Raw genomic sequence first — 17,131 nt, forward strand, 5'->3', positions numbered from 1 at the left:
GAGGGTTTGATCATTCAGGATGCTCTCACATACACAAAATACTAATCTACCTGCAGTACCAGCCATAATCTGCTCTCAGTTAAAACTTGTGCAACTCCGCTGAAGCCAATTTGTGAAGCAAACATTTAATTTAGCGAGCCGCTCACAATCCTAAATTTAAACATATGTCAAGCCAGCTACTGGCTTTGTTTTAATTAACTCTCAAACTTTGTGACTGTCATTTCTTTATATAAATGAGGATGTTCTGCCAAGGGCAGCCCGTGAGCCCGTGTGCATCCCTACGAAACCTCCTGCTATTTCACAGCCACTTTTCAAAGAGCTCTTGCAGAGGTAAGGGGATGTGGATGTTATTATAAGGGTCCATATGGCAGTACACTGGCACTGCAACATTAAATCAGAGGTATTGTAGCTTCCCAGCCTGGATTCTCACAGTACCAGGTAATGTATATGTAGCTTTAGTGTTGTACAATTTTAGTGGCCATGCATTATTCAGGAGCAGCCTAAGTCTCTGCACTGCCGGAGGTGATTCAGCGATGATAAAGGGAATACGCTTTGCTCGAAAGGCAGGAGTGATGGGATTTCACGGGTCGCTATCTTCTCCACCCACGGAGAAACAATGGAAGCGTTAACACTTCTGGTAAAGAAATCAGCTGGCGACAAATTCTCATCGATAATTAAAATGAAAGTGCAAGCTGCCTTAACATGTAGTTAGACTTAGGAACTCTAACCTGCTCTCTAAATTAAATGCTTTCCTTGATAATTTGCCTCTCGCAGCAGGCACTGAAATCTGCTAGAAGATGCCATCTAGTGGGTTATGGAAGTTTATTTAAGTTTAAATCCACTTGCTGATGTGGGGCGAGGGTGGCAAGAGCTGCAAATGCTGGGGTGCAGAATGGTTTCCGTAGGCTTTTTGTTGTCGCTCCAGGAAATTAGGTATTTCCCTGCGGGGCTTTGCATTGGAAGAGAACTAATATTTATTTTACCAGCGCCCAGCAGGGCACCGGATTGTCGCAGCTTTGCTGTTGACACAGCCGAGCCTCACGGCTGTTGTGCTGGCAGAGCATCTTCCTGAGCGCCGGGGCTGCGTGCTCGCATTGAGGAAACGGATCCGCTCCCCGTTCTTGGGAAAGCTCTGCCGCCATTGCTTTTTTCCCAAAAAGACCCTCCAAACGCTGTCCTGCGCCTCTAAATCATGTCGTTTTCGTTATAGTTGAAGCCACTTAATTGCTGTCCGAATAAACAGCAATGTTTTTTAATGCGAACCAGGGATGGGGATGGATTTGGAGAGATGCTCTCTGTCGGTGTGGCCGGCGATGGCATCCCCATCCCTGCTGGAGACTGGCTTATCCCCCGGCTAATGTGTGCCCGTGGGGCGAACCCCAGCCCTTTGGGGGCCACCCGGACCCTTTGGGGAGCATTTGCAGCCCTGGACCTTCAGGCTGCTCCCAACCCTAGTCCCCGCTCCCATCCAAGGGCTCCCTCCCTTATCAAGGCGTTTTAAGCCAATTAACCACCGTGACTCCCTCCCCACCGACGGACGGTTCGCACCCCGCTCCGGCGGCGCCCGCCCGGACACCCCGCCGTGCCGCGGCATCCTCGGAGCGCGGTTCTTAGAGAGTCATTAGCGGGGAGTCATTAGCAGGGAGTCATTAGCGGAGGGTCATTAGCGGAGGGTCATTAGCGCACGGTAATGAGCGGGGAGCGGGGCGGGGCCTCCCCGGGCGGTGGGCGGGGTCGCAGAGGCCCCGCCCCGCGCGCGAGCGGAGCGGAAGTGCCGGAGTTGCCGCCCGGCGCCGCCGCCGAGCGCGGGCGAAAGTTGCGCTCCGGGAGCGCGGCGGGGGCGGCCGGACCGCGCTCCCTGCTCACCCCCCGGCTCCTCGGCCCCATCCCGCTGCTCAGCCCGCTCCCGGCAGCCGCTCCGATGCGGCGGAAGCAGAAGCGGCTGCTGCAGGCGGTGGGGCTGGCGCTGGCCGCCCTCGTCTTCTTGCCCAACGTGGGGCTCTGGTCCCTGTACCGCGAGCGGCAGCTGGAGGGCGGCGGAGCGGCCGGCGGGGACGGGGCGGCCGCCGCGGGGGCAGCGGCCGGCGAGGCGCCGGTGAGTGGGGGAGCTGGGAGGGCTGAGCGGCCCCGGCTGTGCCGGGGGGGTCGGTGGGAGCCGCTGGGCGAGGGTCGGGGGGCTCCGGTGGGAGCCGCTGGGCGAGGGTCGGGGGGCTCCGGTGGGAGCCGCCGGGCGAGGGTCGGGGGGCTCCGGTGGGAGCCGCCGGGCGAGGGTCGGGGGGCTCCGGTGGGAGTCGCCGGGCGAGGGTCGGGGGGCTCCGGTGGGAGTCGCCGGGCGAGGGTCGGGGGGCTCCGGTGGGAGCCGCCGGGCGAGGGTCGGGGGGCTCCCGTGGAGCCGCTGGCTGAGGGTCGGGGGGCTCCGGTGGGAGCCGCTGGCTGAGGGTCGGGGGGCTCCGGTGGAGCCGCTGGCTGAGGGTCGGGGGGCTCCGGTGGGAGCCGCTGGCTGAGGGTCGGGGGGCTCCGGTGGGAGCCGCTGGCTGAGGGTCGGGGGGCTCCGGTGGGAGCCGCTGGCTGAGGGTCGGGGGGCTCCGGTGGAGCCGCTGGGCGAGGGTCGGGGGGCTCCGGTGGGAGCCACCGGGCGAGGGTCGGGGGGCTCCCGTGGAGCCGCTGTCGCACGGGGCGTGTGCGGGCCTGGGCGCCACCCCTCCCATCACAGAGGGGGGCGAGAAGCGGCAGCCGCCCGCGTAAGAGGAGGGGGCAAGGGAGGGCAGCCGGGTGGGCTCCTGTGGTCCCCGGGAAGGAGCTGGTTTGTGTATCCTGTGCCTGCGGTGGAGGGGCAGCGCGAGTACTTTCTTGGCAATTCACGGGTGCGGGAACGGGAGGGTCTCCTTGCCTTTTTTTGGCTGAGCATGGTAAGGAAATAAAGCAAGGTCTTTGCATCGTGCGCCAAGGAGTGAAGCAGGGGAGCTCGTCCCAGCCGTGCACAGAAAAGAACGGCAGCTCCGTTTCCCAGGGGTGTGCCTCCGTGCCATTTCTCTTTACCTGCCTTGGAAGGGTGTGGGAAGCAAACATCACCTGTTACTCTCCGTCCCCGCAGAGCTCAGGGCGAGGGCTCGCAGAGAGTACCAGGTGGAGCTTGTGGATTTTGTCAGTGGAGTGATGCTCCTTTGGGAAAAGAGAAGCGGATAACTCTTCCTGAGAGGCAGGGGATGCCCTCCGGATATGTGGCCTGAGGATGTTGCAACACATGGCTGTTTTCTTGTCCCACTGGTGTAGTAGTAAATTTAACAGCCAAACCTGTCTGTGTAGTGTGTGAGTTAGGAAGGCTGGATCGCCCAAATTAGACGTTTGGAAGCACAGTTTAGCTGCACTCACTTTTGGCTGTGTAATAGCTTTGTCCCCTTCTGGGTTTAGCTTTGTGCCATTAAGAATGATTGGGACTTGAAAGCTTGAAATGTCATTGTGTAACTATAAGTTCAGCTGCCACTCTAAAAGGCTCTGCTTGTTCAAAACCACTTAAAACTCTTAATAGTCTAAATCTTTCCCTCCTTGGAGACTTCCTGCTGTAACTGCACCGTAAAGGTGGAGAAACCTGCTGTGACAATTTCTGCTCTGAGGGAGAGAAGGCTCTCAAAGAGCTGTACTCAAACTGGGATTGAGCTCTTCTTTCCCCCAAGAAACACTTTTTCAAATTCAAGCTTTTTAGTGTAAGTCTGGATAAAACCATGCTCTTGTCCCATGCTGTTGAGGAAAGGGATCAGCTGTTTCCTGTCATAAAACATAAATTTGCAGCAGATCCTGAAATCTGCGCAGAAGTCCTTTTGACTTGATCACCTAGTGATCCTTACATGCCTGGAGTTCCTGATGTTACTGCCTTATGCTTATATTGCTGTGGGATGCAGGGAATCTACTTTGCATGACTGGTAAAAATCAAGCCTTGCTCCATAGCTTCGTGTGTTAGGGCGAAATGAAGACCTTTGTAAAATCATGTGTCCTCCAGAGGTAATGAGGAGAAAGTTGGTAATTATTCTTAGGAGGTTTCAAAGCGGAAAGTTGGCTTTTGTGGTTTTGCTCTTCCAAAATTGTCCTTGACTGTAGGCTTTGGGTAGGTGTAAGCCAGGCAGTATCTCTGCTGATTCCTGTGTCCTTGCAGTGTTCTCGGTGTTCAGCTATCCTGAGCTGCCCGTGTTGTACACAATGCCTGCTCCATTTTTCTTTATGTCTCTGTAAAGTATGGCAGCTGTCAGTGATTTGAGATCTGCTTTTGTTTTGATGGTGTGCGGAGCTGGGCAGGAAACGCCTGTGCAGCTCGCAGGAAAATTCGCAGTAAAACCTCTCTGCGCTTGTGTAAATCAGAGTTGCTGGGTTTTAGGCTGAAGGCTTCATCTTCCAGTCTAATTAACGTGGAGTTATGGGCTGCAGGGGGTCTGTGAGTGAAGATATATTTGTATTATGTGCTTATTTTTTGAATGATTTGGCCCTGCAATGATAGCTCCAGTTACACTGAGCAAGGGAAAACATAGCCTTAAGGACAACAGGCTGTCTTGGTAAAAATAATTTCAGATGAAGCAGAATAAAAACAACTCAAATGTGATTTTGTTTTTCTGCTTAGTTGTGTGGGTTTGTTTTACTGTTGTCATAGAGGTATCTGCCAGCTGACTGCAGAGAGTTTTTTGGGCATCCTCACAATCAATGGTTCCAGCCTCCCTTCCTTGGTCCCGACAAACATTCATGGGTTTTGTACTTAATTATCAACTTCCAGCTTGTAAATGAATATGCTGTTTGTCTGCTTGTTCCTGAAGCTGTTCGAAAGAGCTGACTTCTTAATACAAAAACTCCAGATGATAGGAGAGAATATAATGAAAAAATATATTCAGAGCAGTCAGAAAAGATTTTCTTCTGTTTCTGGCTTTAATTTGCCTTTTTGTGCAAGCTAATCTTTGAATTGAGGACATTTCCTATGTGCTTCAGATTTGAGCTTTTCAATGAAATCTCTGTCCAGGCTCATTCTTTCTCTTTAAATGGTGTCTGCTGTTTCAGTCAGTAGTTTTATCCCTCAGAGTAAAAGCAGAAGAGGAGGAAAGGTTTTAAGAAAGAGCTGAATTAAAGCTATAAAACAATTCCTAGAACCTTGTCTTATTGCTAAAATTTTGAAGTTTAAAACCTCCCAGGAGTTTTTGTTGTCTGTCTGTGCTGTGTGTTACCTTCAGTAAGATGGCAATATACAGCACTATAGGTGATTTGGCTTTATTTAATCTTTCTAGTGCCCAAAACAAATATGTCAGAAAATTAAGCAATCAGAAACGATGTAAATATATTCTAGGGAAGATTATTCTAAATGGTTTCTGCGGAAGTGCCTAGGCAGCTAATTGCTTCTGTATTTACATGTTCAGGGGAAACATTATGGTGGCTGAAAATAGTGTCTTGCTTTAATAAGGAGGGTGAGTTATCTGCTCTTTCCTTCTGCTTTTGGGTTTGTTCTTTTGCAGCTCTGTGAGTGCTTCTCCCTCCACAGAGGAGATATGGAGAGAAGTCATCAAGGTCTTGGCCTCAAGGTCATACTGCAGATCTCCTTAGAAAAGCTCAAGCTCTGAGTTAGTCCTCACTTCACTGCTGTGTGCTCAGAAGTGGCCTCTGTCAACTCTGTACAGTGGCTCGGCAGAGGAGATGATCTGGGAAGTCCTGGGGTGTGTAACAGGTCTGGCATTAAATGGGGATGGTGGCATCGTGGTACTGAAGTGTTTCTGCTGACAGCTTAGAAGCTGCTTTGACTTCGTGACTGTGCTGTTTGCTCATCACTACGTGTGTCTCAGCGTGCTCACGGAATGCAGATTGACTTTTCTGTAGATTCATCTTTTTCTTTTTTTAACAGCTATTCAATAAGTAAAAACATACGATCTGTGGGTGTGGGGGTAGGAAGAAGCAAAAGGAATGCAGCTATTCTTTTGTCTCTTGGATCTCTGCTGTCTGCCTCAGAGGCTGCTGAGCATCCTCAGCCCAAATGTTTAATTGATGTGGATGTAGCTTTGCAGTGTGTAAACCCTGGATGAGTTAGGCTGTGGGCTGGTGGCTTATGTTTGGGCTAATGCAAGTGTTTATGTGGCTTTCAGTGCTCTGCAGAGCTGCTGCTCTGCTCTTCTGTGGTCAGGCTGGAGATCTGCACTGTGTGAAAGCTGCTGTTCTGGGAATGTGGCTTTGAGCTCAGGGAGATACTAAGCTTGAAGGTTTTTCTTTGAATTGCTGGCTGAAAGCACTGTAGCAAATTAGCTGCCTTTCGTGGCAGTGCGTTTTTATCTGATATGATGAATGCTTTATGGAGTCGCCCTGTAGCTTGTTGTAGCAGTAATTTGTGCACAATAAATTAACTCGGGAGCATGATGGAAGTGTATAAATCACATCGGTGATTGTGTGGTGCCCTCTGCTGCCGGCCGGCTGGAGTGATGTGGGGTACACCCTCCTGCTGCTTCCTTGCCAATGAGAAACCAACCGCAAACTTGGGATTGAGAAATGCCTTGGGATGGTGCTGCTGTTGGAAAGTTTGGGGCGATAAACTTCGGCTTTAGTGCCATTGAGCCTAAAGTTTCCAGCCAGCATGGCTGAAAATGCAGCCCTGGTGACGACTGAGTGGGGAGCGATGCTGCTCTGCCTTCCAGGCTGCTGCTGCTCGCGTCCTCCTCAGCTTTGCTCTTCTGACCTGGGGGCAGCTGTGAGGTTGTCAGGGTTTGTCAGCATTGTGGTGTGGTTGGCAAAAGATAATAAGGAAGAGGGAGCCTGCTAAACCTGGGGAGGGAGGAGAAGGGCTTGGGAAAAATCAGAGGAATGCCTGTTCTGCTCTCTGCCAGCCAGAAGGGAATTGGGCAACCAGCTTGCTGGTTCCTCTGGCAGGTAGAATGGTCGTGTCCTAAACCTTGCTGCTGCTCCTGTCTGAGGCACTGCTGTGTTGGCAGCTGTGTTTGCCAGGCACTCATCAGCTGATGTAAAGGGAAACTTTGAAAAGCTTGTTTTTGTAAGTATAGTGTAAAATAATTGGCATGCAAGGATTGGAGTGCAAGTGCTACAGCTGAACAAGCCTGTTTTAATTTAAGAGTGACTGATTGAATGTGAGCTACTCTGAAGTTTATCACTTCAGTGAGTGCACTTGTGAAACGAGCAGGGTTTCCTGAGCTAGGTAAGCGTGTCCTGCAGCTGTGATTGGCAAAGGGAGCTTAAGTGAAGTGTCTAAACCATCTCACAGCTGTAAAGTGCGAGGTAAAATTTGAAAATATGTTTATAAAGAAACTGAAGCTTTCAGTGGCCTTCACTTAAAGTGTCATTGTGGTGATCTTTGTTGTAGTGGCAACACAGAGCTGAATGAACAAAATGGGCTGTATTGTAGGTCTCCTATGCTGCGGGAAAATGAAAGGTTTATTATATTTTGTTCTTCATCATCGAGCAGGTCTTTCTGTTATTGGAAAAGTGGTTCTGTTTCACTGTTCAAACATGCTCCATATGCACTTAATTGCTGCAACGGTGACCTTTCTTTGTGGTAGGAAGATTTCTACTGCAAAACTTTTTGGCTCCTGGTATCTGGACTGCGCTTTAGGTCACTGGTGAAAACCATAATCATGTGGTGATCTCCAGAGCTGTGTGGTTTTCCTGAAAGAATATGAATCAAATTGCAAGAGACAACTGATTAAAGAGCAACCACAGTTACAGATTTCCTGGCAGATAACTACCAGGTATTTGACTGAAAAACTAACAGGAAGTTACTTATTAACAGTGAGGAGGGTTGGTGAAATTAGGCAGAAAAATGTTATCAATCAGACTTTGTTACGTAGTGCCACCTTCCGCTCCCTCTTTGAATACAGGTACAGGCGTCACTAGAAAAAGATAAAGAGCTGCAGTTTCCCTTGCTGTCACTCTGTATTTGCTTCCTTGTGGAGCCAGCTGTAACCTTGCTTACACTGTGTAGGAGCAGGCCCTGTCTAACTTTGAGGAAATTGTATCCAGGTGTTAAAACAAATCTGCATGCTGCTCCTGTTTGTCTGCAGCCTTTTGCAGTGCCAGGTGAAGGCAAGCAGCCTTCAGCTTCCTTCTGGGAAGTGCAGAGCTGGTGGGGCGCATCCGGAGTTGGTAGGAGGGATTCTGCTGTGTGCTGGAAATACCAGTAGGAGAAAAATTGTGCTGCAGGAATTTGTTTTGATTGCCCATGAACGCAGCTATTTCAGCCTGTGAGCTTGTTATCGGGTGGGTTTTAGTGGAGCTGTCAGTGGTAGGTTTTTATGGAGTGCACCTCAACCGGAGTGCAGTGTGCCGAGTTCCCTGGTGCTCCAGCACGGTGTAAATGCTCGTGTAAACAAAGCTGCTGTGGTATTTGCCATCAGAGGACACTCTCTTTCTCTAGTGTCCATCCTGCTTCATGCTTCCATCCTGTTAACTCTGTGGAGCACCCTGACTTAACAGTGCTTCTGTTCAGTAGTAGCATGAATAATGCACAATTCTGTGTACACTCAGGGAGAGAGGTGGCTGCAGTGACTTTGTGCATATGAAATTTTTTATTAGTAATGGGTCCCCTCAGGTCAAGTGACCTGAGTGTGTGTGTGTAGATTTTTTTTTTTTTTTTTTTTCTGGATCACTGTCTATAGAAGACTGGAAAGGCTGAATGGATTAAAAACTGTCTGCTGTGATGGCAAGCAGACATTAATGATTATTTGAGTAGTCATTCATTTAAATATTATTTAAATGTTGCTTCAGTCAGACTGAGCTAGATTAAGAATAGTTACTTTCTGTTAATTTAATTTGCTCTCTTTTCTTATTCTGAAATCAAATCAGGAATAGCCTTTCTGCCTAACATTTGCACTTTGTCTTAACCTGATCTCCTCTCCCTGGACAGAAGGATTTTAGTCAGTTCTAGTGCAGTTTGGCCACTTGCATATTCATTCTGGATACAGCTTGGCCCAGGATTCCTCTGCTTCTAGAGAGTTGTATAAATGACATTCTATCTTGCCTTCAGGCCCCAGATTGTTTGCAGAACCAAAAGCTGTCGGTGGGGATTTTTAGCAGTTCAGGGATAGTGTGAATCTGTTTATCATGTTTCACAGACTCCTGAACAAATTCTGGTGCCTGAGTCACTTTCAAGAGTGTAACAGTGTGATGCTAAATTTCCAAATCCAGGGACAATAGCCTTCATTTTCTAATTTTTAAAATTCACATTCGGCTTTCAGGCCGCCTTTTGTCTTGGCGATGGTGAAAAATCTTTCATATTCTCTGTTATCTCTTGAAGAGTGTGCTTGTGGTTTTCCCTTCAGGTCATGACTTCTCACGGCTCAGGGAGCCAGTAAGTGCTGCTGGTCCTGCTTTATTCCACGTGAAGCCTGGCCTCTCAGTGGCAATGGTATCTTTTTTATCAGTGTAACCAACACCCGTGGTGGTATTTCCTGCATTTGTGTTATCCTGCATGGGTGATGGATAGGCAACAAGGAATGGAGTGTTTATCTACACAGCTTTGTTAAGAATATAAGTAGTAGTGGATATCAAATTATGGCTGACTTGTCAGACTCTGCCTCTTTTGTTAGATTTACAGGGTCTGGCAAACGATTGGAGAAAGCTACAGATCAGTAAATCAATATGAGCACAAAGAGTTGCCAGGCAGCCCTCCTTTTCAAATGCCTGGGTAGAAGAGTAACTTCTACTGTGTCTGAGATCTGCTGGCAGCTCTGCACCCCCTAAAATACAAGAAATTAGTTGTTTGACATGTCTCCTTATTGTTCTTTGTATAAACTTGATAAAGCTTTAACTTGCAGCTTCAGAGAAGGGAGGTCTACCATTTTTTGGTCCTTAAGTTTGCTTTTCTTTCTAAATAATTACCTCTCTTCTCTTCCCTTTTGCAGTTCCTCCATTTTCTCTAATCTTAGCTCTAGGTTATAAGAGAGCTCCCTAGAGCATATATCTATAATTAAGGCTTTTAAACCACAATTACAGTGGAGCATCAGCGGTGCTCTGGTGCGACCAATATCCAAGGGAGAAACTTGCTTCTGTAGAAAAGTTGTTGATTTCATTACAAACCAAATCTCTCCTGTCCCAGTCACGGAGTTTCCTCTGATACTGCTTCATGCCTTCCCACTTTGCCAAGTTATCTTCCTAAAGCTGATGACCATTCATGGCATGTCTTCTGCAGCTCACAAGAATGAAAAGGTTTATTTAGTCCCTCTGTCATTTTCTGGAAGCACAGGCTGCCAGCTTTACTGCAAATCATGTCCCTCATGAGTACATTCAGAGGGTTTAAAATGGAAACCCTGTTTTAAACAAACTCCTGTAACTCATGTGGATATTTTGATTTTTTTTTCTTTGGCCAGAAACAGAAAGCAAAGGAAGGGAAGGAGGATGGAGTCTAGGAAGGCTTGACTCTGTTGTGCTGCCCAGCTTGGTGGAGAAGCTCACTCTTAATGTCACCAAATAAGATGACTGTGTCTTCCAGTCTCAACTTCTTATTAATTTTTCAGCTTTAATACCTTTTTCCTTCGCAGCCAGCACAAGTAGCAGAAAGCATCTTCTAAAAACTGTCTTTCAAAACAGTGAATGCTGACATCCTTCTGTGTTAGGCTGCAAATTGCTTCTGCCCAGAGGTAACTAATTTCTGATCAAAGCATCTCCCCTCACCACTAATGAGTATTTCTCATGTGTGTGCCATGTATAGTTGATCCAGTGGTGACCTGACACCTTTCCCTGATGTAGCTTTCAAAGAACTTGTCCTGTTCTTTGTGGTTGCAGATCACAAAGCGACTGCTGAAGTGGAACTTCCAAAAGGCACATGAGAATTTTTTTTTTTTTTAAATACACAGAAAATGCAGCTGTTTACTGAAATAGTGACCAGCAAAGGGGTTAAATTTCAAACAGAAAGAACTCGGATCTTAAAACTCGGATGCCTGTAAATGAACCCTGTCTTCCTGCTGCAGAACTATTTGGTCATAAAAATAAAAGATTCACAGAATAACAGTATATCAGTCTGTCTCCTGCAAGAATTTTAATTTTCTGGATGCATGGAATTTCTTGTTTGAATACTCTCCCTTTCAAAAGATCTGGTTAGATTGGCATTTTGTCTTTGTTAGTCAAGGTATTGTGATGTTTTGGGACTTCACCAGATCTTATCTGTATAACTGTCAGCTGTCCCTCCTCCACACAGAGCTTCCTTGCTGCAGCCTTCCTGAACAACTGGGGTTTTTTTACAAGCTTAAGGTGCTGTGAAAAGTTCTGCTCTGCTTGATCCCTAAAGCCTGAAATCCTTTGCTTGCAGCTATGTGTGCAAGCTAAGGTGACTTTTCAAAGGAAAGTAATTTCGTTCTCTCTCTGCTTATGATTATTCAGAAGTTCTAATATTTTAAACCCCCTAGTAGCCAATCTTGTTTGTTTTTTTTCTCAGTGCAAGATCACATAGGCTTGTTTTTCTGTAAGTTGCCTTTACTTGTGTTCAGATTCATTTGGGAGGTTACTTTTATTTGGTTGATCACACTAGCAAGGAAACCATTTTTCTTCATGATGGCAAAGAACTAGTTTGTTTTGTTTTTTTTTTTTCCTTTCTTGAGCTTCTCTAATGTTTCCCAGCCTTCAGATGAAGTCCAAAGAAGAAATGTTCACAGGGATTAGTAAGCATGAGCTGTTTCTTAGTAAATAAAACAGGTGAAACAGAGTTTGAGTGTTCTTAACACTTACCCCAAAGTTTTCAAAGATGTCTTAGAGTATGATGTTCCTTTGAAAAATAAGAGTCTTAGTGACTTTGATCTAGAGTATGGTATAAAAATAACCCCAACCGGGACTGGCATCCCGTAAGATTTCTTTTTGTTTGTTTTCTGGGTGTTTTTATAATATCTTTAAAAGAGTAAGCAGCTCCTTCACTCCTGGTCAGACTGACTTTAATCTTAACTCTGCTTCCTTGGAAGTGGCTCTCTTTAGAGACTCTAATTTCAGCTCAGATAAATACAAGCAAAATATATTCCGTCAGTGAAGAAAATCGGAACACCAAAAACGAGATAAATACAGACATAATGATGTTATAAAAGGCTTTCATTGGGCAAGTAATTTTCTGTAACATTACAGAAGGTCACTTAAATTTAGCCTGTCCATCCATGTTAGCCACTGTGTAACAGGTTTATTCAGGATCTCAAAAAGAAGTGAACCCTGTGATTATCTTATGTTTTCTCATTTATCTCCCTGGTGGCCTGTTGCCAGTGTTTTGTTTTATGTGTGATAGCCAAGTAAGAAGGACTAACTCCTTTTTTCCACTCCTGCACATGTTGGTTTTGCTGATCCACCAACTACACTCTGGGCTGTCACTTCCCTTTGATTCTCAGGCTGTGGCTTAGTGTGTCAGAAATATTTTAAACTCCTATGGATATCTTGTTGCTGCATACTGCCTATTTTTTTGTGTGTGTGGCTGTTTTGGAAACTGATTCAAGGTACTAATTTAGCCTAGAAAAAAAGTCTCCCTTCAGAAAACCAGCATCTGCTCACAGGTCTTACTCGCAGCAGTGAAGAAGTTATATTGGTACAGTTAAAGTGTTTGGAGTGAGATTTCTCAGGATTATTTTGCTTGCTTGGTACTGAGGGCGTGGAAGTAAACTGCAAAAATATCTGCAAAGTATTGGAAGAGCTGGGATTTTTATGTAGAAACTGGCAGAATTGTATCTGGTTATGTGTATGGAGACCAGAGAACTATCCAGGTTATCATTGTTGCTGTTGCAGTTGATTTTTGGAAATGTGATTCTTGACCCATTGTGTCCCAGATTGTTTCTGATCGTCAGATGTGAATTGTGTGCTCTGCCAATGGGGATGTGGAAGATGGGAAAAGTCTTATCTGCAATGTATGAAGATCCTACTTATGTTGTCCTTGATTTTCGCTGCTGCAGAGAATCTGTGTAAAATCTGTATAAAACATAACAAGTTTTCATTCATTGTACTGTCGTATTTTCTGCAAATAGGAATTTGGGCCTGCTGATTACAGAAAAAGAGTCCTTGGCAAAGCAATTGCAAACTAACAAGAAAGGGTCTTGAACCTCAATCTGTGCCAACATCCTTTTCCGTGCATCTTGGCCAAAGCTGTTATCAGCATAAACTAATACTGGTCACCCTGGGTGAGAGGCCTAAGCTGTGGAAACAACTGATGGTTTATGGCTTTTCAAGTGCTGATATTTTTATAATAAGTGCCTGCTCCTGGTAGAAATGCATCTGAGAAGCTATGAATTGTCATGAATGCATGAGCAGAGAGCACTGGCATTGCTGATAAATTAGCTGGGAATTGTCAGTTGTGTAGTAGAGCTCAAATATTGGCTTAACCTGAAAATGTGAAATTAAATAGAAAAGAACAGATTTTCTCTCTGGATACTGGAAAACAATAACAAGTCATGTGAAAACTTGTTTTAGAAATTATTTCTAGAGGGTATGAGTTTTCAAGCCTAATGCAGTGAAGTCTATTTTTATAGTCCTTGAAAACAAAACCTGACAGACCATATTTGCCAGCACTTATATTGCTCTGGTGACAGTGCTTCTTTTTAGAGCATGCCAGAGGAAATACTCTGTGCTGGAGCATATGTCAGTGATTAGTGGGACCAGTGCTGCAGGATGAAGTGGAAGAAATATGGTTGTGTGAAGAAAAAGCTGAATGGACAGAACGTGAGAAATGTAGTGGTTTATGGGTCGGGTTTAGGGTAGGAATGGAAAATAGTTATTTTTAGGGATGTCTGCATGTAGCTGACATGCTGTCTTCCAAATCACTGAGGTTTAACTGAGAAGATGACTGCTGTCTTTCTCTGTGTGTTCCCCTTAATTTCTTCTTCATGTAGAAAACTGTTTTCCCTTTGAATCGATCGCTGTTTGTGTTATGCAGGTGTTACATAATGCAGGTATTTGTATGCTCAGGGTGAACTGAAAACCACAGGAAGTGAGAGACTTTGGTACCCAACTGTTTTTGTGAATTTGTGGATTTAAGGGCTGAGGCAGAAAGCAGCTGAGTCTCTCCAGACCTGACATCCTGGGTCCAGAATTCTTGCCAGTCAAGCCCATGAGGTGTGTGCTCATGTTTGGGTTTGGGGTGGGATTTGTCAGCTCCTTCTCCCCCCAGAGCCACCCTTGGCATCGACCACCTTGTGATGGATGCTGAGGTCAGAGCACAGCTCTCAGCCCCAAGTTGTACCAGCCATGTGGGACACTGGGTACTTGTGTTCCAAGCCCTGGGCTGGGGGGAAGAAGGGGAGGATGGATGGAACCCTGCTGCCCTTCTCCAGGACCACTGACAGCTTTTACTCAAGAGCTGCAGTGCAGTAGCCACAGCCCTAAGCTGACTTTGCCTCCCTGCTTTGACCATCCAAAATAACAAATATCTGTGTTCTTTGCAGGCACCAAAGCATGCAAACAGGTACAAGTGATTTGTGTGCAGTATAGAGGCACCACTGTACACAAACCATGTACCAAGACCTCTAGAAACCAGGTGAAAAGCCTGTCACACCCAGTTGTTTTAATGAGATCCTGACAGTGCCCACAGACCCCACTGGGGAAGCACAAAGCTGGAAGTTGAGCTGCAAGATGCACAGCCTTGTGACTTGCAAGTTTCTTGCATATTTAGCCATTCACATCATAGGTTAGTCATCAGTCAAGTGCTGTAAAAATGTTCTGCTGCCTCACCCTGTTGTTCATATCTTGTCACTCACGTTGGAGTACTCCAAAATTTTTGCTATTCAACATAAATGGGAACGAAATGAAAATGCTCTGTTCCCTTTATCACAATTGATGCCTGTACTTGAACTTTGTCAGTATTTGTTTATGGAAACTCCTTGTTTTCCCCTCTGAAATGTTTTTGTCAGAGCAGCTCAGTACAACTTGTATTAGGGGAAGTCAGAAGATGTTAGAGAATCCCTGAAAACTAGAAAAAGGATATATTAGACTGCTACATATAATTACCTAACTGGTTTCAAAATTAGACTGCTGCTGAAAAGTAGACATTTGGCTATTAATATTTAAAGAAATAATGCAAGAAGCCAAGCAATAGTCAGTTAAATGCAAGTTATAAAATAACTGCCTTCAACTCACTACACTTGTGATTTACCTGATTTAGACTTTTTTTGGCAGAGTTCTCCCTCATATTTAAGTGTTTTAAAAGCTTTGTTAGGTCTGGTTCTTGCTATCCTGTAAAGTTCTTGCTTTTGAATAATGCTTGAGATAACTGGAAAAACAGAATTAAATTATTTGGGCCCTTTAGGAAACAGTGAAGGCTTCATGAGATTTGATTTGTATTTCTATAGCACACAGGAGTCCTAGTCAGAAATCTGCAAGGAGAAAGTAAAACACCCAAAGGCAGACTGTTTCCCATAAAGTAACCCAAACTGAAAGTATATATTTATTTTCCTTCCCTAAGTTTGCTCTGTAGAAAATATCTTAAAAATTGGATTGTTTGCTGATACTTGTACCAAAAAAAGGATCTTCTCAGCAGTGCAATAATGAGATTTTGTACTATGTCACCAGTACTGCATAGATTTCTGAAAGGGACATCTGGATTTTCACTGGTGACTGAATCCCGTATTTAAAGATCTTGGTGTTTTCAGTCTGATAGGTGGTGTCTCTAAGTTCTGTAATTGTTTCATTCTTGAATCTGCTGGCTCAGGCATGAGATTTATGGATCCTTTCCTCTTCCTTAGTTTGTCAGAGCTGTGAAAGAAACTGACTTTGAAACCTTGATTATAGTTAATCTTTTTGCTTCCTAACAATTGTTAAAGGTCAAAACATTTAAGAGGAGCACCAGCTTACCTCATGTGGGAGTCACAGCTTCACAATGACATGGTGTCTTCAGCAAAATGTTTTCAGCTCATGGAAGCAGGATCCATTTGAAATGGATTCACATTGTGTCTGCAGATACGGTCTGGGGTTTTTTCTCTTCTGCTGAGGGTGGTGAAAGCTGTAGCTCTTGGTGAAGTGTTGTGATATTACTGTGGACTTGTTCATCATCTGCAGTGATCTCTGCTGACGAGGTGGAAGAGAATACCAAAGGAAATTTCCTTCCATCCTGCTTAGGAACTTTGTCAGCTTAACACAAAGGAGTTTGGGCTTGTGCTCAGTGCTGCTGGATTATGCAGTTAGGATTCTCTTCTGGCTTCCTAAACAGGAGCAGCATGTAACACATCATCATTCAGTGTGTGTGCAACCTGCTTTGGCTCTGTGCTGTGTGCAGTCAGCAAGAAGGGTCAGGATTTAAATAATGAGATCAGATCGTGCACCTGGATCTTGTTTGAAATCACAGGATGAAAAGCTTCTAAAGCCTCTAAAACCTCTCAGCGGCTCCTCAGAAGAGGAGACTGGTTGGCAGACAAGACCTGAAAACTGATTGGTTATAGTATACTCTTAAAATTTAATGAAATTTAATCCAAGGTTTTAATTGCATGTCTGGGTTTATGCATTTAATGTGGACTTTAGCAATTCTGCTTAGTACCTAATGAGGCTGAACTCTCTGTGTAACAGTGAACCTCCTCCAGAAGGTCTTAAGATTAAGAAATACTTGAAAAAGCAGGGAGGGAGAGACAGTTGCAAAGATATCACCTAGTTTCTTGAAGCTCCTTGAGTTTTAAGTGTCCTTTGTGGTTCAAAGTAATCTTGGCTTCAGTTTGTTATGAAAATTTCCTCCTTGCTGGTCTGCAGAATGGCTTGGGCAATCCATGGCAGTGTGTAAGAGATTTCTGTGATCTGCAGCCAGAACAATGGAAACATCAAACAGGCTCTTTAGCAAACATACTGCAGAACAGCTTTCCAGAGGGATTTAGAAACGTCCATTTCTTCCTCTGCTCCTCAGGCAGCATCCTAATCCCAAACCCAACAGACAGAGTGGGCTGCGATGGGCAAAAACTTGGCTCTAAGTCTAGGAAAGCTGATGGGCTGAGTGCTAGAAGCTGGCATGCCATGGATCTGACACAAAACTCCTAATCTGTGTTAATGGAATTGCCTGAGTGGCCTTAGTTTTTTCACTGTGGAGTCAGCAAGGGGATGTTTCAGGTCTGTGGGGTTGAATATTTGCTCCCAAGGCTCCCACCCAGCTCCAAGGTGGGAACTGTGTTCTGGCTCAGTAGGTGAATGTGCAGCTGGTGCAGAAGGTGGCTGCACTAAAGCAGCACTGGGAGGT

At 45.6% G+C, this 17,131-nt stretch overlaps 1 protein-coding gene across 1 annotated transcript in view; it reads left to right on the forward strand.

Annotated features, from left to right (window-relative positions):
- Positions 1-1,771: 1,771 nt before the first annotated feature.
- The window catches only part of GALNT10 (polypeptide N-acetylgalactosaminyltransferase 10), an 82,124-nt gene continuing 66,764 nt past the window's right edge, over positions 1,772-17,131 (forward strand). The window contains exon 1 of the mRNA XM_068205977.1: positions 1,772-2,095. Coding sequence (XP_068062078.1) covers positions 1,922-2,095 — 174 coding nt within the window. The 5' untranslated portion in view covers positions 1,772-1,921. The remainder of the gene's footprint in view (positions 2,096-17,131) is intronic.

The sequence above is a fragment of the Anomalospiza imberbis genome, chromosome 15 (genome assembly GCF_031753505.1).
Source record: "Anomalospiza imberbis isolate Cuckoo-Finch-1a 21T00152 chromosome 15, ASM3175350v1, whole genome shotgun sequence".
In the NCBI taxonomy this organism is placed as follows: domain Eukaryota; kingdom Metazoa; phylum Chordata; class Aves; order Passeriformes; family Viduidae; genus Anomalospiza; species Anomalospiza imberbis.